General features: G+C 32.5%; 1 protein-coding gene across 3 annotated transcripts in view; it reads left to right on the forward strand.

Annotated features, from left to right (window-relative positions):
• The window catches only part of CADM2 (cell adhesion molecule 2), a 1,200,411-nt gene extending 1,173,473 nt beyond the window's left edge, over window positions 1-26,938 (forward strand). For all 3 annotated transcript variants that reach the window (XM_070406023.1, XM_070406024.1, XM_070406025.1), the window contains 2 exons: window positions 18,822-18,947; window positions 20,021-26,938. In XM_070406023.1, the coding sequence (XP_070262124.1) occupies window positions 18,822-18,947; window positions 20,021-20,139 (245 nt within the window). In that variant the 3' untranslated portion in view covers window positions 20,140-26,938. The remainder of the gene's footprint in view (window positions 1-18,821; window positions 18,948-20,020) is intronic.
• The last annotated feature ends 375 nt before the right edge of the window (window positions 26,939-27,313 follow it).

Here is a 27,313-nt window from a genome sequence, read left to right on the forward strand (position 1 = left end):
AGCACCCTCAAAACAAACAAACAAAAATTATCCAGATCAAAAAATGTGGCTAGTGCCAAGACTGAGAAGTCCAGTCGAGCCCTGGGGCCCTTTACATTAGCATGACAAATAGGAACAGATTGCTCACTTCTCAGACAAATAATAGTGGTTCCATTCTCTTTAGTTTTATTCTACTCCAAAATAACAGCCCCCCCCCCCCCAAAAAAAAGTCCCCTCACCATTCCTACTGTTTACCATTATTTTAATTAGAATCCAATGTCTTAGGGTCTTTTTTTTTCTTGAAAATATAAATATGTTGATGATAACTGACTGACACAATTATGACATTTTCAACCCCAAATTGAGAGTTTAGCTCTAAATGCTTTCACTGTGCTGTTGATGTTGCTTGCTAAAGTAAATATCCATACTTCATTTATTTATCAAAATGTTGACAATCTATAATGCAACCAAACATGTATCTAGTATCTTAATTTCAAATCTCTTTACATGCACTTTTCTGTGATCAAGAACAAGCTTTTTGGTTTTTGTGAAATTGCGTTTGCCTTTTCAGTTTGAGCACAATTGTCATTTAGTAAAAGAAACATGGCTCCACTATTTCTTAATGTCTTCCTTAAAAATATAGGGTTGGACCACATCTCACAAACTCCCACTGGGCAGCACTTAAGAAGTGAGTAATATTTCTGTCTGTCTAAGTCAAGTAATCCCAAATGTAAGTAAGTAATTTACAGGAAGGCATCAGGGACTGTTACAATAGACATATTGCAATATGTCACTGAAAATCAGCATCTCCCCACATGTTTGCATGTTTGATCAACAGCCAGATGGAAGCTTTTATCACATTTATTTAATCTGAAATACACATGGTAATTACACTGGACCTTTGATTCAAGGCCTTATTAGTGTCTCAAGAGAAGTCAGGAAATGAGTTTGTTGTTTGCAAACTGCTGTAGCCATGACCCTCTGGGTAGAATTTACATCTATCACTGCCTAGACTAGAATACTGTTAAAAATAATATAGTATTTCAAGGAAATAAGGTAAAGTAAGAGCTTTGTTAATCTATGTAAGAAAAAAAAAGGGCATTGCTGAGTGGTTGACCTATGAACCAGGAGGTCACGATTCAATTACCAGTCAGAGCACATACCTGGGCTGTGGGCTCAATCCCCAGTGTGGGAGTGCAGGAGGCAGCCAATGGGTGATTCACTCTCATCATTGATGTTCTATCTCTTTCTTCCTCTCTGAAATAAATAAAAACATATTAAAAAATAGTTGAAATGTATTGCTGAAGGATGGGGTAATAGAAGACTTCAACTTAATTTTACATACTTTTTAACATTTGGAAATTTATATTATGATTATGTCATTTTATTTTCAAAGTCAGAGAAAGGAATTTGAAAAAAATACACATGTACACCTCGCTCCTCGCACACATGCACAGTCTTCCTAAAGTGTTCACAAAAGAAATGACATTATTTTATATTTTGTTGATTTTTTCAAGACTTTGAAATCCATATAGCAGATTATAACTAAAAAGGAGAGACATTACAGGTTTCTATTAATATAGGATAACATGACTAATGAGAAATGGTTAATTAAATCACATGCTTATTCTGAAATGACTTAAAAATGTTATTGCTTGATCAAAACTCTAATAACGGCTATTACTGTAGTCCTGATAGTAAAATATTTTTGCAAAATATTTTTTATTACAATTAAATTGTTAATTTAAAAGCATAAAATTATCCTATAAATATTTTTTTTTTTCACTTTAAGGCAATGCAGTATACACTGCATATACTTTGGGACTATCTCACATCTCAGTTGAGAATTGCTTTAAGTTTGGTGATTTCTTTATTTCCATTGACAGCACTATGCTATCATTTCAAATTAGGGTAGACCTTGAAAAATGTCAATTGTACAAACAAACAACACATATTGACTATCTATCTACTCTGTACTAAACACCATCCCCAGAACTTCCCAATTCAAATTCCTTTTCAACTTAACAATTCTCTAAGACAAATGATCAGTAAAGACAATCTTTTACAAAGAGTGAACCAGGCTCAGTGAGACTAAACTGTTCAGGGTAACTCAATCATAAGTGGTTGAGACTGTATGACTATAAAAGAATATTTAATTGAGACTATGATTCACTTAGTATCACATTTTTATGATTTTTTCCCCCCAAAAAATGGCTTTTTTTGTTGTTGTTGTTGTTGTTGTTTTTAATTCTTCTCAGATGAAGAACTGGTTTAAGACTCCTTTTTTTTCTGTTTTATACAATAGACAATCTTACTGGTAATATAGTACTTAAAATTCCTTTTATATGTAAAGTTTAAAAAAAAGCCTTGTACTATTGTTCTGTGGTTAGAGTGTCATTGGCATATGCACCAAAGGGTTGTGGGTTCAGTTCCCCATCAAAGGCAATACCTGGGTTGCAGGTTTGATCCCTGGCCCCAGTTGGGTTGGTGCCAGAGGCAACCAATTAAAAGACACAATTATTTTCTAGTGCTCCAATGTGAGGTTTATTCAACTTGACCCAGGAATGAGGATGGAGTTCTTCAACATTGTTTTAAATTAGGGAGAAACACTAAGGTTGTAAGAACTTGGAGTCTACAAATATTACTGTTACCATTTAGGAATATGTATGTACACTACCTAAGATTTTTTTTTTTATTAAAACTATATACCTTTTAAAAATTGCCTTGACAAAAACAGTTCTGGTTTGACTAGTCACTTTGTTTCTATAAATGACAGAGTATATGCAAGGTGGACCCCTTGATGAGCCAATATTGCACTATGGATACATATGTATGATTACCTGCTTTTAGAACAGAAACTGCTGTATATAGAAATGTTGCCTTGAGGCAATAGTTGCAAAGCATGCAAACTTCTTTCTCTGTATTTGGAAAAAATAAAACAGGCTTTTGTTGCAAAAAAAATAAAAACATACTTGGGCCCATGTTGCTCAGTGGTTGAGCGCCGACCCATGCACCAGGAGATCACAGTTTGATTCCTAATCAGGACACATGCCTGGGTTACAGATTCAATTCCCAGTAGTGGGTGTGCAGGAGGCAGTCGATGGATGATCCTCTCTCATCATTAATGTTTCTGTCACTCCCTCTCCCTTTCTCTCTCTGAAATCAATAAAAACATTAAAAAAACAGTTATGAGTCAATAACTGGAGGGACAGATATTTAACACATTTCTTGTGCTGAGGTGTAGCCTAACAATATGACCTTGAGGGAATAACTTAGCTCTTTATTATTTTCTTGATGTGTTATCTTACAAGACAATTTGAACACTTGATTAGAGAGATTCTAGAAAATATTTCAGAAAAAGTGATTTTATGTGGAGGTAGAAGAAACAGGAAAGAAGAGAACTAAACAACACTCCATTCATTATAGAAACAGAAATAAACAGTTATACTAAACATGGAAGACTGATTATGACTACATTATGTTTCCAGTCACAATTAGAATATGATTTATTTATGGTTATACAGTTAATGATACTTATGAAGGACATAGTTTCTTCTTCTGAATTGTATGTTAATTGCTTAAGTAGAGGAAAGTCATAAGGCTCTTTCATTAAAATTCTAGATACTAGGTGCCACTTTAAAAAGGTTTTAGGAATCTATTTTTATGACCATAAGACATAGTTTAGAATATAGAATAGAGGTATTTTAAAGTTGGCATTTAACTTTTTCTTCAGTTTAGTTTAAATGACCTTAAAGCTTTCAGTTAGTACTTTTCATTTGTATGCTTGGACTACAAAATGCTATGTAATAATTGTTAAAATGAATAATTATATTTTATGCATAACAGGAATTTATGCCCAGTGCTTTTTAATTATGATGTAGGACAAAATTTTACAAAGTAATTGTACTTCATATTTACTTGCAAGGGCAGAAGTATTTTATAGGTATGTCTGCCACTTATTAATATTTAGGTCAATTTCCTCTGAAGAATTTGTTACAGGCTTAGTTAGTTCATTTTGGATACTTATTCCTTAAATTTAAAAACATAGTTCCTTAATTAATGAAATATTCCAAAATTTTATGTATGTTTAAATTGAAAGCACTGCCATAATTTAAGCATGTTATGTTTTGTGCAAACTTTGTTTTTATTTATTTTTGGAACAATGGAGTTTATTTATATTCACAAACATGCATACAATGACTTCTGTCATACTCAGTGTCTAGATCTGCATGCTATCTGACCATTAAATTATTAATGGTGGTAAGGATAAAGCAGCCCATGACAGATATTTAATATGCAAATTATGTACAATGGACCCAAATCTCCAAGAGTTAACTACACTGAAGCCTCACACTAATATTTTCCTCAGAATTCATGTTATTAAAAAACCTACTAAATTTGATACAGCCTTCTTTCAAAGTTTTTTCCTATAGTTGAGTGAGTAAATAGATTCAGGAATGATAAGTGACATTTTGAATTGCTTTCCATAATATAGAATTCTAGATACTTAATGCATTTTTATTATAACTCATTATCTAAATTGAGAGACTGAATATTTTGTAAGGAGATAATTTGAACTCTAAACAAATGTTCTACACTACCTTTGGATCTAAATATATTTACTTGTGAGCTTGCCAAATCTAGCCATCTATTACAGCTTTAGCCATTTTGGAAAATAGGTTCTGAATTATAGGGTGAGAAGGAAACTCAGTAATGCTTGGACTTTGATGTTATTCTTCCACTCTCCCCATGCAATGGTCTCAGAAGAGAATCCACGCCAGAAGAGCAAAGGATCTCAGGAAAGGAATCCCCCCTGAAGCCTGGGAAGCTGTTCACATGAACATTTCTTTTCGGCCATCTATTCGAATTTTCACTTCCTTCAATGACAATACGCCCACACAAGTCTAATTCATTTTGCATTTGCGTCTGTTTTCAGTTTGGAGTTTGGTACCTTAGATACAAAAGTATTTATTAAATATTTATTCTAAAATCTACTAAATTTTGTATGATAATAGTAATTATTTTGTGAGATTGACTTGTGGATAAAATGAGTTAACTTATTAAAGCAATTAATATGATAAGAATAAAGCTTTAATAAATATTAACCATTACTGTTATTATCTTTTATGAAAAAAGTTTTTTAATAAGACCTTTACATGCATTGCTTCATTCATTCCACGGAAAAGTTATATGTGGCTCATATCACTACTTTCCTGTGTTATATATGTGGAAACTGAAGCAGAGAGATGTTAGGTTACATATTGGTAACATGGCTTTTTATTTTAACATAATTTTATATTTGAAAAAATAACAGGGTGAGATTCCAGTAAGCTTAAGATTTTAATATTTAAAATATTCACCAGCCTTTCCTGCTAGTATGTAATCATCTCCCATAAATGGTGTATAGAAAGGACATGTATATTAAATTCTTCTAAATATATTTATTATTATAACTGGGAATCTGGTTCACTGACCATTAATAATGGATTTAAACCCTTATATAAGCATCATCAATATAAATATTATAATTAGCACCAGAATAATCAATTCAAAAAAAGTAGTAATATATAATTTGTTTGGATGAATTGACTAGTAACATAGTACACATTCTAGATTTATAAAGGGAAATTATTTTAGCAGTAGTGGTATTGTGTTTTCGGTGCATTGTCTCATAATAAATAATATGTTTCTACATGTGACTATTTTATCACAATAATTTCTGTATATGGACAGACATTATAAACAATTGGTACAGACTAAACATTTTAATGTTGAGCATTATAAATATTCTCATTGTCAGGTATTTATTCTTTATATTTTCTTGGTATTTAAAAATAAATCTGTCCTATTATTGTTTCCTTTAGAAGCATACTTAATTATTTTCAGGTTATGTTTTTTAAGTTTAGTTTAAAAAGAAACAAGCTTAAGTCTAGATTTCACCCTTCTGCAGAAATCATTGCATGTAATTTATGTAACCTCTAGTCTGCTTAAAAATACTTTAATCCATCTTTTTAGATTTGCACAGAGCACATTGCCCAATAGACATATGGTAATGTCACATACAAGTCATTTGTCTTCCTTTTCGGTGGTCGTTCCCATTTATTCATTTTATGTGTGTAGGCTGAGACCAGTGATGTACAAAAATTTAGGTATTGTTGACATTAAAGGCAGAACAGTCCCTAGTTAGATGATATGAGGCAACTGGAGAAAAAACAGTAGCTTTTACAGATCATATAAATGTAAAAGAAATTGATGTTATAGAATGAATTTGAGTATATTTTTTCCTGAAAATAAACAATATAAAATACAGGTTTGTTTACAGTCTCTAGCATTATAAATCTCAATATTTGATTTACATTACATTTATTAACATCTATTGAATGTGACTTATATGCACAGATTCCATATAAACTGATTTAAACAATAGCTCACTGAGGATGGCAGAGAAGATATATATTTTTATTTATAGATGGAGGCAACTGAAACAGAGGAGGACAAACTGAAACTAGTACTTGGGTCTTATAGTTCTGAGTGTCATATTATTTTTGATCTTTTCTGATCTTAGAGAGACTACTGCTCAATGCAGGAAAATTATACTCTGTAGCATATGCCTAATGGATAATTTAGCTGAATTTTTCAAGCGGTAAATAACTCAAAAATGTACCCTGATCTTCCTTTGACTGTGTAGATAACCTTAAAAACTTCATTTCTTTCCCTTTCCTCCTGCTATTACACAGGTAATCTCCTGGCAAGCTCCCTCCCCCTTTGATGTCAGTGCTAAAAGAGGTGAAGCATTTTGTGAAGGGCCCTTAGTCCTAATAGCTACACTATTCTCCTGGTTGAGAGTACTCTCTGGATTGTTCAAATTCTTCAGAACTGAGAAATTTCCCCATTTGAAGTACTCAAGAAACTACAATTCTGTGTTCACCAGAGGAAAGACCAGTGAAATGCAGAGAATTATGCTAAAATCTATTTTACCCCAAAATAAGAATACCTTATCAGAGAAAATTTCCACTTAGATTTTTGTTTTCAAGGACAGAGTATCTTATTCAAGTATATATTTTATTTGGTCCCAGAACATTATTAACTATTTACGATACAAGTTAATGATATCAATTTTATATACTTAGAGAAAGTGAGTCATAAAAAATGACAAACAGAGCTTAAGAGGGACAGTTCTCAGAAGAAAGAAGCTGGAGGGCAATGCTATGAAATTAGTGTAGGATGCAGCAACACTTCACTTTTGTATCTCTGATAATCACATTTCACTTGCTAAATAAGTTTATAAATTGATTATATCTCTAAGCTAAACAACCTGGAAACACTGAAGTCAAAACAAAACAAATAAACACAACAGTGATTTTATGCTTATTATCAAAATCTTTCTGAATAGGAAATCTGTGTGCTATTATACATAGAGAGTTGTAGTGGCATTTGTTGCTTATCAGCTTGGCATGGAAACAAATTTATGGTGCAGTAAATATATATATTTTTAGTGGAAAGGCTAAGTGTTGTGTTTGCTGACATTTCTTTTCCTATTATTGTAAACCTGTTATAATACATAGACTTAATTTAGAGTTCATAGATTTAGAGTCCCTATACACTTTTTAAAAAATATTTTGATTGGATTTATTGGGGTGACATTGGTTAATAAAATTATATAGGTTTCAGGTGTATAATTCTATGATATCTCATCTGCATAATGAATGTATTATGTGTTCACCACCCCAAGTCAAGTCTCCTTCCATTACAATTTATTCCCTGTTTACCTTTTCTTACCTCCCCCGACCCCCTTCCCTTCTGTTTATCACCACCCTATACACATCTTTTATAGTTAAAATTATGTGGAAACCATGCACACAAACAAGAATAATATATTTTCATGTTTTCTATCCTTTAGAAATTATTCTTAAATATATTTGTCAGAAACAGTAATTGTACATAAAATTAGACGACAACAGATGACCCCTGAGTAAATGTAGTGATATATTTCTCTCCAGGGACTTTGTTAGTGGACTTTGTATACTGCTAAAGGACAGTATACTTTTTCTCCATAAATTTTGTATAACTAAATTTAATGGTTTATGATAGTGACCTTCTTTCTGAAGTATTACTCTATTTAAAGGGGGAAAGTAGGCTCTTAAGTACATTGAAAAAATTCAAATTTAATGTTAGAATCAAATTATCTGAAGCATTAAGAACAAATCTGCATGAGTCATTTTACTTAGCAAAATTTGCTAAAACATTTACATAGTAGCAGTATTATTATATGCAAACAAATAATTTAATACCGTGAAGGAGCAGTAATTCAGGGCTCAGCATAGCAAATTGGTATCTAAAAATCCAAATTCTGTCTGGAATTCAGTATTAGAATTTTATAATAACCATTCACTCACTCAATTTTCTTGGTCCTAAGAACTGTGTGAAAATGTTGTTGCAGCTATATTGCAAGTGTAAGATTCCACTTTATTTCCCAGAATACTTATCTTTAGGTGAAAATAAACTAAAGCAAGTGAATTAATTCAAGAGAAAAAAAACATCTGAATAAAGAACTTCAGGCCTAATTAACATGGAGAGACTGGTCACTGTTGTTTGGACTTTGCATACATAGATGGAAAGAAGAAATTACTACACGATGAAGAAACAACACTAATAGGGGTCATTTAGCAAAGATGGGGAATGAATCCCTCACTATAATGAAAGAAAATATAATACAATTAAGTGAGAAGACAGTAGAAATTACCTCCACAAACTGCCATTCTCCAAATAGGAGACATCTGACACAGCCTAAAAACTTTCATAATTATTTTTAAAACTTCTCAAAAATTATTCCAGTAACTTGCTTAGGCAAGCTGTCCCACAGTTTATCAATCTCTATATTAATAATAGCGATGGTTTTCTGAGTCAACACATTTTACAGACATTGGATAAAATAAGCCATTTATAATAACAGAACTTGGCACAGATTAAATATCAATAAATTATTCTCTCATTTAATCTTCATTCATCAGACTTCCACCACACTCATTTTATCCAATCTCATGTTATAGAAATCTTTCTCTATTGATATCTCCCTCCATCTCTCAAATATTCAGACACTTAGAATGATGCATAGTCACCACATAAAGTCCTGACGAAGTCTTTTAAAAAGATAAAAAGGAACCAATATTTTTCTACACAGAAGTTTATACTTGCCACTTTCCCCATCTCTCATATAACTAACATTTAGATAATGCTTACATTACATTGTGTCAAACATTCTTCTAAGCCCTTTATGTCCAGTAATGCATGTCATCTTTGACTATCCTAGAAATAAAAGTATTCACATTCTAAAGATGAGAAGGCTAAGAATCTTGGCCAAAATCAAACTAATAACAATAAGTGGTTTAATGGTTGGTATAAACAATTTGTAAACCCAGGATTTTGTGAGCAATTTCTCCCACTTGAAAAGCTTTCAGTAACTTTTCTGCTTCATGATACTACTTTTCTTCCATTTGTATAAATAACACACAACCTAGTTTCATTCCAAGATTGATTTCATCTGATGTTCTTGACATCAATTATTACATCTCAACTGCTATGAAACACTGGTGTGTGAGTAGACAGAGGCCACCAGTATAAAGCAGTACAGCACCTAAGGCAAGGCACAACTCAGTTACAAGTGACTCACTAAAATAAATTCATCTGCTCTATTTGCCTACAGATCATTGGCTGGGGATGAGTATAGATTACCCAGACTTCCCAAAATCTATTTTCCATTGAATTTTTTCCATAAGTCAAGTGAGTTACATGACAAAGATCATGCTGTAGTTTCTACATTACTCAGTTCAGCCTGCAATTCACCATAGACTGAGAGACTTAAGAAAGAAATGTATTATTTTTTACAGTTCTAGATGTTGGAAGACCAAGATCAGGGTGCCAGCATGGTTGAGATTCTGGTGAAAGCTCTCTATCTGACTTGCAGAAAGCTGCTTTAAGCTGTGACTTCACATAGCAGAGATAAAGATAGGTTAGATAGATAGATGATGATGGATGATAGAAAAATAGATGATAGATAGATAGTGCATATATATATATAAATTTTTTCCTTATAAGGTACTAATCACATTATGAGAACTACACCATCATGACCTCATTTAAATCTAATTTTTTTTCAAAGGTGTCATCTCCAAATACCACCACATTGGGTGTAGGCCTTCAACATATGGATTTTGAGAGGGACACAACTTATCCACAGCAGTTTCTTAAAAAATGAAAATCCTATTTTCCAAAGTCTCAATTATGCTATACAAATAAATTCCTAGCAAAGAGATAAGGAGATAACTAGAAATGCTAAATATTACTTTATTGTGATGCAGGATCACTTATTTCAGGAAACTAAACTTGAAAAATCTCAATACTGTCTATTTCTAAAGGTGGTAATCCCAGTTACACACTTATTTTTCTGAGTTTAATTTAATATATGTTAACCATTTTATTGTTAAATTAAATTTTATCTGAGTTTTCAATCACATCCAAAAAATAAAAACACTCAAAAATGAGAACAGAATATCTATATAAGTGACTTTATTGTTAAAGTGGCTCTTCTCATACATCCCAGTATAATATTTGGTCCATATTTATTCTACTCATTCATTTAACTCTTGTTTCACAAGTCTGATAATTGCTACCTGCGGACTATGTTTACTGACTTTTGCATAAGAGTCACTTGCTTCTCTTCACTAATTCTTCTTATATTATTTTTAGCTTTTACCTACTTTTCTATTTTTCCATATTGACATTGAATTTTATTCCTAGTTTTATCAAAAATTGCTATTAACTTTAACCTGACTCAATTAGCAATTTTCTTTCTGCTATTTAATGTACTACTCCATTTTTTATCTAAATTTATGCTGAACTACTGATAATGAACCTATAGTCTGAACCCTAACATTTATACAATGTTATAGATAGTTTTATTAGATTTTAATTAGAAAAAGTAAAAATTTTATATCAGCCTTACAAATAGGTGGATTAATATGCTTATTATACATAGTACATGTTCTTAGAGTTTATCATTTTTAAAATTGTAATTGTTAATCTAAATTTTCCTATAAAATGTATATATTTTAATATATGATGACAATTATTTCTTTTTAAAAAGGTTTTGGAAACTACATTTAAAACATTTACATAAAATTATTTTAAATTTATTCTCATCTACCATTTTATTTAAACTGGTAAGCATATAAGGTACATAATAAAAGTATTTATTATAAAATGATTCTAAAATGATGTAGCATTTATAATCTCTGCATGCTGTGAACTTAGAAAATCAGATATTACTTTTTTAAAGTTGGTACTTCTTATTTTAATGGGAAAACATGATAGATGTGATAATAGAAACCCCCTGCAGTGATTTGAGAAATAGAATTATATAATTTAGGATTTCTCCATATTAAATTTTAAATAAAACTAGTCTTTAAGATTTTCTACTCATCTAAATATCAGAAATTACTAAGCATAAATATTATTATTATTATTTGACATAATTTTCCTTTGTAGTCTTTTAGAAAGAGTCCAGTAACCCAATCTAAAGGGTGTTAAGCTCAGTAATATTTAATTCTACAGTATGTTTTTATGTTTTGTGCATTGTTAAGTAAAAAAAGACTTCTAATACATTGCTGAATCTATTAGAATTTACTTACTCTAATGATAACAGCCTTCTCCAGTAAGTCATGGACTTAAGAATAAATAATGGTCTTTAAAGATACAGGATGTATTTATCAGAATAATAAAATGCAGACTCAGCTAACTGTAATAAACTTCAGAAGCCTGTACTTCTTCTTTTTATTGCTATGACAGTAGGAGAGGTATGACGGAAATGATATGAGAGATCTCCACTAGGACTTAGATATTTAAATTATGTATTATCTCAGCATTGTTCAGCTGATACCTGATTCTGAATCTCAATCTCAATCACTTGTGTTAGTTGTTAAGAATATAAATTAAGATGCATCACATAAACAAACTGGGAGATAAAAATCACATAATCATATCAACTTATGGAAGAAAAGCATTTGACAAAATCCAACACCCTTTTTTGATAAAAAAAAAAAAACAAAAAAAAAAACCTCTCAGCAATGTGGGAATAGAGGGATCACACCTCAACATAATAAAAGCCTTATATGACAAACCTACAGCCAAGATCATACTCAATGGGCAAAAACTAAAACCATTTCCCCTAAGAACAGGAATAAGACAGGGTGCCCACTTTCACCACTCCTGTTTGACATAGGACTGGAGGTGCTAGCCATAGCAATCAGACAAGAAGAAGAAATAAAAGCCATCCAAATTGGAAAAGGAGAAATAAAATAGTCATTATTTGCAGATGAGATGATACTGTACATAGAAAACCCTAAAGACTCCATCAAAAAATTACTAGACCTAATAAATGAATTTGGCAATGTAGTAGGTTACAAAATTAACACCCAGAAATTCGTGGCTTTTTTTATCCATAAATAATGAACTTACAGAAAGAGAAACTAAAAAAAAATAATCTCATTTATGATTGCAACAAAAAAATTAAGATACCTATGAATAAACTTAACTAAGGAGGTAAAGACCTGTACTTAGAAAACTACAGGATATTGAGAAAAGATAAACAAATGGAAGAATATACTTTGTTCATAGATTGGTAGAATCAACATCATTAAAATGTCCATACTACCCAAAGCAATCTATAGATTCAATGCAATCCTCATTAAAATGCCAACAGCATATTTCACAAAACAAAACAAACTCTCCAAACATTCATATGGAATAAAAAAAAATACCCCAAATAGCACAACAATCCTGAGAAAGAAGAACAAAGTAGGAAGGATCACAATACCAGATATCAAGCTATATTACAAAGCCACTGTTTTCAGAACTGCCTGGTACTGGCATAAGAACAGACATATAGAGCAATGGAACAGAACAGAGAACCCAGAAATCAATCCAAGCCATTATGCTCAATTAATATTTGACAAAGGAGGCAAGAGCATATAATCCAGTCAAGACAGTCTCTTCAATAAATGGTGTTGGGAAAATTGGACAGATGCATGCAAAAAAATGAAATTAGACCACCAACTTATATCATACACAAAAATAAACTCAAAATAGATAAAGGACTTAAATGTAAGATGGGAAACCATAAAAGTCTTAGAAGAATCCATAGACAGAAAAATATCAGACATATGTCATAACAATATCTTTACCAATTAGGACAATGGAAACTAAGGAGAAAATAAACAAATGGGACTACATCAAAATAAAAAGTTTCTGCACAGCAAAAGTAACCATCAACAAAACAACAAAAGAGAACATGGGAAAACATATTTGCCAATGTTATCTCTGATAAGGGTTTAATCTCCAAAATGTATAAGGAACTCATATAACTTAACAAAAGGAAGATAAACAATCCAATCAAAAAATGGGCAAAGGACCTAAATAGACACTTTTTGAAAGTGTACATACAGAAGGCCAAGAGACATATGAAAATATTCTCAAACTCATTAATCATCTAAGAGATGCAAATCAAAATGACAATGAGGTACCATCTCACACCTGTCAGAATGGCTACCAAAAAACCAACAAAGGACAAGTGCTGGCGAGGATGTGGACAAAAAGGAACACTTGTGCACTGCCGGTGGGAATGCAGACTGGGGCGGCCACTGTGGAGAACAGTATGGAGTTTCCTCAAAAAATTAAAAATGGAACTCCCATTTGACTCAGTGATCCCATTTCTAGGAATGTATCCCAAGAAAACAGAAACACCTATCAGAAAGGATATATCTACCCTTATGTTCGTAGGAGCACAATTTATAATAGCTAAGATTTGGAAACAGCCTAAGTGCCCATCAGCAGATGAGTGGATTAAAAAACAATGGTACATCTGCACAATGGAATACTACGCTGCTGTAAAAAAGAAAGAACTCTTACCATTTGCAACAGCATGGATAGAACTGGAGAGCATTATGCTAAACAAAATAAGACAGTCAGAGAAGGATAAGTATCACATGATCTCACTCATTTGTGGAATATAATGCACAACATAAACTGATGAACAAAAATAGATCCAGAGACATAGAAGCATCGATCAGATCATCAAACCTCAGAGGGAAGGCAGGGCGGGGTTGGGGAGAGAGGTAAGAGATCAACCAAAGGACTTATATGCATGCATATAAGTATAACCAATGAACACAGACAGTAGGCGGGTGAGGGCATGTGCTGGGGGTTGGAGGTGGCCAGGGAGAGGTCAATGGGAGAAAAAAGAGACTTATGTAACACTTTAAACAATAAAAATTAAAGAAAACAAAAAGGAATAGAAATTAAGGATAGACTGAGTTCTAACAGTTATGGGGGGGGGGGTGGTAAAAAGCATAACCCACAAGGTCAGTATTTTTTAGAAATACATTTTTAAGTAAACATACAAAGTAGCATTCTCTATATTTATTTTATCTTTGAAATCTTAAAAATCCTGGGACAAAATGTGGACTTATTTTGTTAATCAAATGAAGACTAAAGTTTAAAGTATTTTCATTTATTGTAAGAGTATGTGTAGAACATTATGAATAAGGTAAAATAATATGTGCTCATATATTATATTCTCTAAAGGTTATAATAAATGTATAAAAATAATATATCTGTAATTATATCTATTAAAAATCAAGTGAATTGATCTAAAACCCATTGTAACAGGTCAAATTGTCTTAATGTACAAAAATGAAGGCAATGACCTAAGTAATCTGCAACTACCGTGCAAGTGAAGATCATAGGCAAAAGTGTATGAAATTCATCAATGAAATCTCTCACCAATAATGATTTACATCCCCCCAGTCTAATCACTATGCACAGATGTCATATGATCCAAAGATAGTTTCTGCTGGTGGATTGATCTGCAACTTTACAGCTGACAGAAATAAACACCAGCATCAAATCAGAGAATCCTTCTGCAAAACATCTCAACAATATGAATGAATATAAGAAAACAAAAGGATTTATTTTAAAAATGTTGCACCCAATGAAAAAATGGTTTCAATAAAAGAAGAGAAATAATGTATACACACAAAGTAAAAACATTTTCCAAGATGTCTAAAAATAATTATTATACTTAAATGAAGAAAATAATAACTTTTTCTTGTCAATATTATAAAATTCTTTTTAAACATCTACTAAATACAGAATGGGTTAAACAGAGAGTGGAATTAAACCAAATCACAATTGATAAAGACCTTTCAAAGGAATAAGAAATGGCAGAAAATGAAATCAACTAAGAAGAGGGTAAACATGGAAAATATAATTAAGTCAAAATGTAAATTAGTGAAATTATTTTAAAATAGGATGGAGGGAATGACATATACACAATATAAAATATGGTGTTTCTACTAGTGCACAATTTGATTTCCAAGGAAGAAAATAGAAAGAATAATTATTCATCAAGAGTAAAGTAGAAAAAAATCATGAGCCCAAAGCAAATAAACTAATCTGATTTCTCAGTTTCCCAAAAGAATGCTCAGTTCTGAGATATATTCAGTAAATAAAATGGACATGAATTTTGACTATCTGCATTTTGGGACCTGAACAAGAGGTGGATTTTGAAAGTCATTCTAAAGTATCTAAGCAAGGAATACAAACAGATAATTTAGAGGCAAGGCAGGTTTATGTTTTGCTCCCTTCACCTGTTTTATTTTGTTTTTAGATTTACAGCCAATGCCAGAAATTAAGGAAAATTCAATAATATATAATAGAAAGCTAAATTAGCAATGGCTCCTATAACAGATTAACTAGTTAATGCTCATTGTTTTTAAAATACCCCCCCCCCCCTTTTTAAGCATTTCAATTCATGTATTCTTAGTTGGGTAATTTTCTTCCAGGTGGAGATTTAGTGACCCATTACCTCACTTATTCTTGTGGCTCTCTCATTTCTTTTTTTTTTTTCTTCTTTCTTATTGAAAGTGTTACAGATGTCCTGTTTGTTTGTTTCTTTGTTTGTTTGTTTTCCCATTGACCTGCTCCACTCAGAACCTGCCCTTCCCAGGCCTTCACCTCTCTATTGTCTGTGTCCATATATGCATAAGTTCCCTAATCCCTCCCCACGCCCCCACCGGCTCCTTCCCTCTGAAATAGGTCATTCTGTTCCATGCTTTTATACCTCTGGAACTATTTTGTGCATCTGTTTATTTTGCTCATTAGATTCCACATATAAGTGAGACCATGTGATACTTGTCTTTCTCAGCCTGTATCTCCGGAGATTGCTCAGCAGGGTTACATGTCTGGGCCTTCATTCAATTGCCTAGAACACAAATCACATGGTTACATTCAACTGCAAGTGAGATTGAAAACATTTAGCTCTGTGAACTGAAAGAATAGGAAACAAGTTTGTTATGAGCTAGAAATCTCTGCCCCAATATATCCTTCTGATTTGCCAAATACTCGTTCATGTTGTTTCCCTCACACGAACCACTGCCCTATCCAGAGACAAGCTAAAGACCTGTCAAGCCAATATATCCAACTCAAAGATAAAGATCATTGACATGCTCAATCCTCTTCATCATATCTGTGTGCATTAGTTAAGGAACAAATGAGCCAAAAACTAATGCTCCCCTCCACCCATACACAACGCACAGTGATAGAACTGACCCAGGAGAAGTGGGAAGTGCTTTTTAAAAATCTTTGTAGTTGAGAGTATTACAGGTGTCCCTCCTTTCCCCCCCATTGCCCTCCTCCACCCAGTCCCAGCCCACCCCAGGCTTTCACCACCCATGGGCGGTGTGTATATGCATGTAAGTTCTTTGAAGCACTTCTTAATATAAATGTTCCCATTTAAAAATAAAGGAAGAGTGGTAAGCACTGAGTAGTTACTGATCCATGGCAATTATGGAAACATGCCAGACTGGCATTAAAAGATCCCTCTGCCCTGGCAAAAACAGTTCCTTGGAGAAACTGGAATCTCTTCTGTTCCTTCTTTTTTACTTCCCACAATTCTATCCTATGGAACATTCAACCTGATCAGTCATCCTCCTTGACCACATCTGAAGTGAGTGTTTCAGAATATGTCCTCTATGGAGTTTACATAGCTTTTATTTTTTTAAATTTCTTTATTGATTAAGGTATTACATATGTATCCTTATCCCCCCATAATCCCCCCCGACCCCTCCACTCATGCCCTCACCCCCCTGTTGTCTGTGTCCATTGGTTAGGCTTATATGCATGCATACAAGTCCTTTGGTTGATCTCTCCCCCTTACCCCCACCCTCCCCTAGTTTACCTTTTGCTTTCTTTAAGTTTGGGGGTCTAAGGATTGAAGTTTCAAATAGTCAGACTTTTTTATCTATCTAGACATATGTTTTTGGGGCACAGTAGTTCTATTAAAATCACAGTAGACTTCTAATCAATGTGCCATATTTGTGTGCCTATAACCACACTCCATCTTTTTTTAAATCTATGATTATATTTCTATGGTAGAAAAAACAACAGAACAATAGTTGCCCATTGGTAATACCTTTTAAAAAATTTATCTTCATTGTTGAAAGTATTACAGATGTCCCCTTCTGTTTCCCCATTGACCCCCTTTATCCTGCTCCTGCCTCTCCACAGGCCTTCACCACACTATTTTCTGTGTCCATGGGTTATGCATATATGCATATAAGTTACATGGTTAATTTCTTCCCCCTCCAACTTCCCATCCCCACCTTCCCTCTGAGATTTAAAGGTATAATTTCCAAGCCTAATTTTTTTTTCCTCCTCTAAATCCCTCTTTAGACTATAAGCAGCTACTATGATGCTATCTACAACAATGGGCTTGGAAGGGTAGGCTGTGCTTTCAAACTGATCCTTGCTATAGGTGCTGAGCCTTGGCAGATTTTGTTGATCAAAGCTTCATTTAGTTTTATTCCTTATTATGTGACTTTTATAAACAGTAGATTTCTCAAACTTTCAATATCCCAACGATTGGGCTTTCCTTTGATCTTTTAGATCTCTGCTTGAAAACTGGACAGTTTCCTGCACTCATCTCTTTCCTGTAATATCTTACTAAAGGCAGACTATAAAAGCATATCGTTAATCTGTATCTTTCCACTCACTTCTACAGCTACAAGCCCAACAAGCACTAAATCCTCCCTGCTGAGTGTTCATTCTCCTCCTTCTATCAATAATACTAAACACAATCTGTACCACCCTCCTCTATAGCATACTCTCCAGGATCCTTCCTACTGCCCTGTTCTCTCCCCTCAGTCTGCTCTGCTAGAAGCACTTCCTCTTTCTAGCTTTTAAATATGGGAGTTTTTCAGGGCTCAATGTTTAGACCTTTTCTTTTATCTAGACTCGCTCTTCTAATAAGTTTATCAATTTTCATAGCTTTAAATAACATTTATATAATGATAAACCCCAAGTTATCATCTCCAGCTCCATCCTTTCCCATGACATAATTTCATTTTTAAAATATTATAATTGTGTTCATCTCACCAAAAAAATAGACACATAGACATTTTTAGAAGGAGAAGAGGAGGATCAAAAGGCATAAAACTATGCAAAATCATATTAGTATTTGTTTATCCAGTTTCTATTTAAAATGAAAACTCAAAAGCAACAGTGATATATGGGAGAAATGTTGTATCCCCAGGTATCTTGTACGTTATAGGTACACAATAAATATTATAGATACACTATACATATTTGTTGACTAGAGGATTGGTGTACTACACATTAATAAAGCTTTATTTTAATAGAAATGTGATAATTTTTAATAGCTCATTCTAATGCAGATATGCACTCTATGACTAATAACACTAACTTAAGCAATATTTTCTTCTCTTTCCTAGATCCCAATGCTCTGGCTGGCCAGACTGGTCCTGATCATGCTCTTATAGGAGGAATAGTGGCTGTAGTTGTATTTGTCACGCTGTGTTCTATATTTCTGCTTGGTCGATATCTGGCAAGACATAAAGGTGGGTTGTATTTAATAGTGTTCTTAACTCTGACACAAACATTCTAAAGACTTGCTTTACAATGAGATATTATATGAATGCACGTGTGTGTGTGTGTGTATGTGAGAGAGAGAGAGAGAGAGAGAGAGAGAGAGAGAGAGAGAGAGATCTAAATACTAAATTAAGTTATTTCAGGGAATTCTTGATTATTTTACTCAACTTTGAAGTTAAGTTGGCTTAGCTCTGGCCAGTGTGGCTCAGTTCATCGAGCACTGCCCCATGCACGGAAAGGTCACTTGTTTGATTCCCTATCAGGGTATGCCTGGCTGTGGGCTAAATCCCAGTATGGTGCATTCAGGAGGCAGCTGATCAATGTTGCCTTCTCACATCTATGTTTTTTTTCTTTCTTTCCCTCTCTCTTCTCTCTCTAAAATCAATAATAGAAACATGTTTACAAACTAAATGAAGTTAAGTTGGCTTAGCAAAATAATGTTTAACCAATAGCCAAAGATCACAGAGTAAGTCATAGTTGGAAAAACAAAAACAGAAGCAAGTTTATAATTTATTTCTAGAACAAAAATTCAACTATAACATTAAGCTTTTGGTTATTGTTTTTAGGTTTATGGACACACGTGTGGCCATATTAGCGAGAATAATACGTGTTGTTGTTGTTTTTGTAATGGGCTAGGTAGCAAACTCTTGATATAATCTACTTTTAAATGGAGTTACCAAAAGAAATGGTGACACATTTGATGTGATCATTATCAACTGCTTAACAAAGCACCCTGATTGCTACAGCTGCATGGATCACATGGTCTGTATCCATCATTAAAGAAATCAAAGTATTCATTACCCACTCCAGCTTGGCTGTTATCTCTAGTTAACCTGGCCACAGCTTCCTCTACAACATTTACCTAAAAGCGGAAAGAATGTGTGCAACTTTACAAGGGTAAATTGTGTGGTTTATTACACCTCAGAATATTTTCTAACATGTAAGATATCTGGCATAAGTTCCTTCCTAAATCAATGCTGCTTTAATGCTGGCTATTTACCATTCTCACAGAACTAACACATTTTTCTTCCAATACCCGCAGGAACATATTTAACAAATGAAGCTAAAGGAGCTGAAGATGCACCAGATGCTGACACAGCCATTATCAACGCTGAAGGCAGCCAAGTCAATGCTGAAGAGAAAAAAGAGTATTTCATTTAAAATGCAGGCCAAGATTCTGAGTTTTACTTACCAGGCTGGCTGCTGGAGAAAACTGGCTATCATCTTTCAGAATTCATTTCTACCATCTTCGCTACCTTTATTAACTTCCATACTGTACTGCTATCTGTAGCCAGTGCATACCAGCAATCAGCTGTCGAAAGCATCCTTCTTTAATTACTGTACCATCCATAATGCAGGACATTTCTTACTGCCTAAATTCCACACCATTGCTCTTTTAACATACAGTGCTTGAATATACAGCCTTAACAATGTTAATCATCTCCTTGGGTCATGATATTGAGTTGTTTATATACATTGAAAAATGTATGCAGAGATTTTTGTTTTTTGTTTTAACCCCTCATTTTTCACCCTCTTTACATCATGGACTTAGTCAGTTTGCCATTGGACAGCTTTCACAAGAAACAGGATTAGATGAAGAGCTAATGTGCTTAAGTTTAATGAGACATTAGAGGTTTACAGATAATATTTTCTACATGTCTCTCTTCAAGGACATGCTTAGAAACATATGCCCTAGGAAACCACAAACTGAAAACACTGTAGTGTAGCTCGGGACTGTTTGTGATATACTGGTAAAGCTGTATCAATTTGCTACTTAAAAATATAGCATTTGATACAGGAGCCATGTGTATGAATCGTAATCATGTCATGGTATCTTATATAATTATATAGCTCCCACCATTAGGTTATTTTAGCTGTTTACCAATAAATTGCTACAAACATTTCACTGCTTTGGGAATCACAAAGATTTCATTCATTGCTCTGATTTGATTCTGTAATTTATTTGCTTCACAAGGACTCACCTTCCTAAACAAAATTCAAATATCCATAGGGCACAATTTTGAAACATTTTAGTATCTGTATATAGTGCATATAATAAATCCAATTAAACATTATTTGATACATATTTAACTTTTTGGCTGTAGGTAATTCAATCATAAGTAAGCATTTTCTAATGTCCATTATATCCCTTTAGATATTACTTAAACCAATATTACAAGTAGATAACACGTATTAGTATTTTGTCTGTATGTCCTAGCACTGTTCAACAACCAATTTTTCTAGTTCTTGTTAATTTTTATTTGTTATACAATGGAAGCACAATGTTATAAGGAAAGGTAATTTTAAGCTAACAACCAGTGCACAGCCTCAGGTTTTAAATTACAACCACAATAGAATAACCTAAAAATAAACTCTTAGTTTGCTAAAATTTTACAAATTTTAATTTGGCAGTTCCAGAGCTGCTTGCCTATGTTGGTTTGCCAAAAAGAAGTGTTTAAGATATGTTTTCTGTATAAATGAACTAATTCTTTATATTAAATTCCTGTCTATGCATTTTGTGAGGTACAAACTTATGAAACAATGAGTGATAGAGAATTTCTGCCATTCTTTTACCTCGAAGGTGAAAGTCTCTTTCTCTGGATTATTTCTGAAATTTTTGTGTATTTAACCATTAAGAAATGCTGTATTCTTAAATATGACACAGAGTTAATCTAAAGTCATATTATTTCTTCAAGTAAATAACAATATTGTTAGATTAGTTCTCATTACATTTGTTATATGCTAAAGATTAAAAATCCGGTTAGGTAAAAATTATTTTCCCATTCACAAGCATTGCACCTTTAAGAAGAAAACAAATATGACAATATGAAAGCTATACTTGTGATGTCAAAGCATGATGGCCTATGGTTTTAAAAATATCTTGGAATTCATTTGGGGGAAATGAGAATGTTCAAGTACGACATCAAGTGTTAAATGAAAGACAAAGGTGCTGTATCTTAGATTATTTATCAGAAAAGTTTAAATCCTTTAAAGATGTTAGAATTTTAAATTGTTTTTTTATTGTTGAAGCATTTATCTTGTTGATTTCTTACAAAAGAAAAAGGATGATGTCAAGCAGCACTTTTTCAGAATATACAGAACATAAATAATATGATGTGGTTGGGTGTTAACATAATAAATCATATACAGTATGACATTTTAAGGAAATAAGTCTGCATTGATGTGATTGCATGCTTGTTTTTACAGTTCAATTCATACCATCTGTGGAAAAATGCAATAATATGTTAATATAGTATGGTAGTTTGAGAGAATCAGGTAGGTGCTACTAGACACATTGAAACTAGAATAGGTTTATAAACTGTTCATATCTTTCAATGCATAATCTTTAGAAAGACTCCACAAAGCAAAATTCATCCTATTAGTAAAAATGGAAAGGTTCTTATTACAGAAGTTGTATAAACTGCATCATCAATTACTATTTAAAGCCTAATTTCAGGATGCACTTACAAAATTGCTACTCTTCACTGATGTATTTACATCTCTCTTCATTTCATCTATATTCTACTTTGCTCCAACTGCTAAATTGTTTCCTAAATAACTCAATCATTATTTATAACACTGTAAAATTAGGGACCCAAAATTGGTTACATTTCAAGATTGTTGATTATTTAACCCTTTGGAGTAATATAAAAAATCATTAGAAGTCTTAAAAAGAAACTAACTAACTGGTATATTATGATTTGTGGGTTCTAATCAAATATTTTGCCAGTTCAATAGATAGATTTGGATTAGGTTTTGTTTTTAGTTACTGAAAAAAAAATAGCAATGGTATTATATTTTCCCAATTTTAAAAATTATTTTATTTCCACCAAACAAAAAAATAAAATATAAACGCTGCTTATTTCTATAAAATTCAAAATAAAATGAAATACCATTTTTAAATGGATCCATGTTAATTGCATCATCTGAAACATGCACACTCATACCCACAGAGAGCCAAATTCTGTCTCTGCTTAGCGAGCATAGTAGCTACGGAACTCAGTGAGAGTGTGCACACACACACACACACACACACACACAACCCTAGTAGGATATGGAACATTATTTTTTACAAAAAGTAGCTATTCTCTGCCAGTGTACTGTTTACAATGTAAAATGATTGTCCTTCATCAAAAATTGTAAGCGGTATTTTTTTTCTTTTTCCCATTTTTGAGTGTCCTAGATAGAACAATTATCAAAATTAGGAAGAAAAAGAAAAGTTTGTGAGTCCAAGAGCAAAGACAGAGAGCATGAGCAGAGTATTGAGAGTGTGGGTGTGTGTGAGAGGAGAGAGACATTGATTGACTGATTGATGATTGATTGATTTCAACTTGTTTTCTTTTACCAGAGAATTCAAGAAGCAGTTTAAGGAACCTGACATTGGCATTTAAACTAGAAACTGGATGATCTTATATTGATTCAAGAAGCTTAATCTTTCATTGAAACCCCACAATTAAAATAAAAAATAGAAAAAGAAAACTAACTTTCCTAAATATGGCAAAGAAGCTAACACTTCATTTATTTTTATTTTTTGTAAAAATATATAAATATCTCCATTAAAGGACAAGTTCACGTGTAGTTACTTACTCATGATTGTGATAGCATTGAGATTCCATATAGGCACATGTACAGCAGCTGTGACACTGACGGTTCTTCCATGTAATATAGCAGTTATCGTGTAATATAGTGCCACTTATTGCAAAGTGTTACCAAGGGGAACATTTAAAACGCTTTTCCTTTTTCTATGGACTTGAAGGATAATTTAAAGAATGATAAATATGAAATTTCACATTAGGTTTTTAACTGTGGAGAAAATGAAAACTCCATATCTTACTGCAACTTCCTGGTCATATTACTAATTACTCAGAGACCTCTATAAACGCCCATATTACCCCCCTTTGCAAGTGTAACCTGTGATAAATATACAAAACAAAACAAATTAACAAAAATCTGGCAATGACAGCTGAAATAAATGAAACACCTAATAACAATTACTGAGTAATGCTTTTTTTAAGTGGCACAAAGTACACACTAAAAACTATGCAAAATATAGGTAACTACAGTGTACGTACATGTAAGTATCTTGTACTTGCTGTGTATGGATGTTTGAAACCCATGTAATTATAATATGCATTTTGAATATTGGGAAAGAGGAAATCTTAGTGTAGATAATAGAATTTCTTTTGAAATATACACTGTCAATATCGAAAATATACTCAGTGCAATATCTGCAATTCTATTGCTGGATACTTAATGCAGAGGGACTTTAAGAACTTTCCAGGAGGCCCAAAAGGTTGCTAATCTTCACCTCCCCCATACTGAATCATTAATTTAAAATACAACTGCCTCAATGGAACATTAAATTTTTCTTTCTTAATCATTAATATGACACAATAAAATTATTTGGCCTAGTTTTCAGCCTTATTGGAGAGAGAAAAAATTTGATTTACATCTAATTCAATTTAGAATTCTTAAACTTTCTTTGAAATGTGTGTATGTTTTAATGAGTTGTGACACTCTTATAAGTACAAATTTACTTAATCAAATACACAGGTTACCTTTAATAGGTAAAGTCACTACATTTCATTGGAATTTTTTTAATCTTTGTTTTTCGATTTATTTTTTCCCTTTCTCTCCCTATTCTACCCCAAACATGCCCTTTGCACTTATATCCTTCCAAAGGCAATGGATTGAAAGTAAAAAGATTATAAACTGATCTAAGGGGAACAAAATATAAGAATGGGTTCTAAACTCAGCATTATCAATGTTGAATGCAATCATTATTGAATATAGCTGGTAAGTTCTCTGCGATGTATACCTATGATAACCCTGCTACCTCTCTCTTTTAACATGGGCTATGACACTTCAATATAAATAGAAGAAATCATGATTTACAAGATATCCCAGGAAGCATGGTTTGGGGGCTATCATAACAGTCTACGCCCCACACTCTGGGAATTCTCAGAAGCCAACTTATTTTAGCGTATTCAAGGTTGTATAGATCTGCATTTGTTTTCCTTTTCTATTATTAACTTTTCCTGTAGGCAAAATATTGCAACTATAAAAGGACAGATCTCCTCATGCCTATTTAATATTTCAATGTAATATCATTGTGTTGATTTTTAAAAAATAATTTAAATGGCAACACTTTGTAGTTCAATCTATTTATTTAATATTTAAAATGCAATTTCTTAGTAAATAATACTGTGCTTTTAAGTAAAACTTTACAAATATAATTTATTTTTCCAAGCAGTGTTATCTATGTAAGACAAAAATTTAAGCATTTAAGACTGCCTCCATATTAACAAATAACCTCTAAATAATGAATGCAAAGTATTGCCACAAGTGTCCATTTTATTTTGTGTGCACAGACATATGAAATTTTCAAATTATGCAATTTAATTATTCTAAAATAAAATGACATTTTAAAAGCAGATCTTCCTCCAGAAAAAAAGGGATACAATAATAAAAATAAAATTATGACCTTGAATCTGTAATATATGCTTGAAGTCTAAGATGTTTCTATGTTATGTGGTTTTGTTATAAATACTATTTGATCCTATCTTTATAATCTCTTCCATATATGTGTATATATATGTATATATGTTCATATATGCATATATATGCATATATATACATATACTAATATAGGTATATGCTAGTTACAAGAAATGTATGGTTATTTGGGAGAGAATGGGCCCAAATGTGAAAAAGATGTAAAAAAACAACAACAAAAAAAACAACAACAAACCCACTATTTCCCCTCTATGAAATATGCTGTATATTTCAAAAGAAGACAAGTTAAAAGATATTTGAAGATTGCAGGGGCAAAAGAAAAACCTACCAGGGCTCAGCACTTAAGCACTTTTCCTACATCCAGGGTCAGAACAGCAGTGATTCCTACACGGACTTTCAAGTGCGGTATGAACGCCAGAGTACACTTCTCTTACACACAGTACTGTCAACCTCAGATGTTTTCTTTCTTCAGATGCTTTTCTTTGTACATGATACTAGTAGTCACTTTTCTCTTTATATTTGCTGATAGCGAAAGTTATATGCAATAAAATATTTGATAATTGAAAGCAGTGTTTACCAGTTGGTTAGAAAAAAACTATGAAATGTAAACTGAATTATCTCTATATCCTTTTTGCTTTTCTCTGTGTTTCTAATGTATTGAAGGTCTCTCATAAGTAGAAACATAATTTAGACATTTTTCAAAACTAGTACTCTTCCTCCTTTTAAATGTGTAAAATGTTTAGCTCCTTACAAATCTTCAACTGTAACTGTTGTACCTATTGTAGATTCAATGATGCGGTTAAGTAGTAACCCAAGGACGTATGAGTTTGGGATTACTAACCCATTTTCTTCATATTCAGTTCACATCAATATTTGTGAATTGGTTATTTTGCTTTTCATTCAACCAAAAAATATTCCCTCAAGAAAGCTCCATTTTTATCATAAATATTTCAATACAACCAACATTGAAACAAGTCTGCCATGTTAAAAATAATTTAAAGACTTATCTCTAAAAATTGTATTCAATAAATGCAGGTGTTCCCAGTGATGTGGCTTCGAAAATAAAATGTTCTATTTATATGATATGAAATTCATAACTTTTGGAAGGGTATATTTATGGCAGCATAAAAATTATGTGCTGTAAAGAAGATCCATAGAAATCAAGCATATTGCACAGTTATTGAATCTACTGTTATCATTAACATTTTCAAAAAACAAAATGCATATTGTAATATTACGTACATGACACTTGCATGTTGATATGCCTATATACTCACAAAGTATTCAATGTGTACTTAGTGGCACTTAAAATATGTCATGTACAACCCTTATAAACATTCTTACAGGGTTTCCATTTGCAATTCATCTATCAGTAAAGCCTTGTCAGGAAAAAAAAATGCCCAATATATATGGAAAAATAAAATTTGAATTTTAGTTATCTGTTGGACATTACTGAATTGTCTATTCATTTAGTTTATTTTATTAGAGTTGAAAACAGACATTGAAAGATGGAACTTTCTTTTTTCCCACTGACAAGTTATTAAAGATTTACAAGACATCTTCCTTTATACCAAACACATTATTTTCTATTTCTAGTTCAAACTGCATACATCATTCATTTATTTTAGATATCCTCAATGATGCCCATTTTTCTTTTAAGTTTCTAAGTGGAAGTTTTAAAAATTAGGCAGTAGTAAAATAAATGTTATCTTATTTGTACATTTAGTACTTACTCCTTGGAATATATGAACCTTGTAATATGCTAAGGGTTAAAAAAATGTTGCTGACTTAGGGAATTTTGCTTGAGATTGCCAAAATT

Source organism: Myotis yumanensis, unplaced genomic scaffold (assembly GCF_028538775.1).
Source record: "Myotis yumanensis isolate MYYU_CA2020_CCGP unplaced genomic scaffold, mMyoYum1.0.hap1 SCAF_2, whole genome shotgun sequence".
NCBI classification, from domain to species: Eukaryota; Metazoa; Chordata; class Mammalia; order Chiroptera; family Vespertilionidae; genus Myotis; species Myotis yumanensis.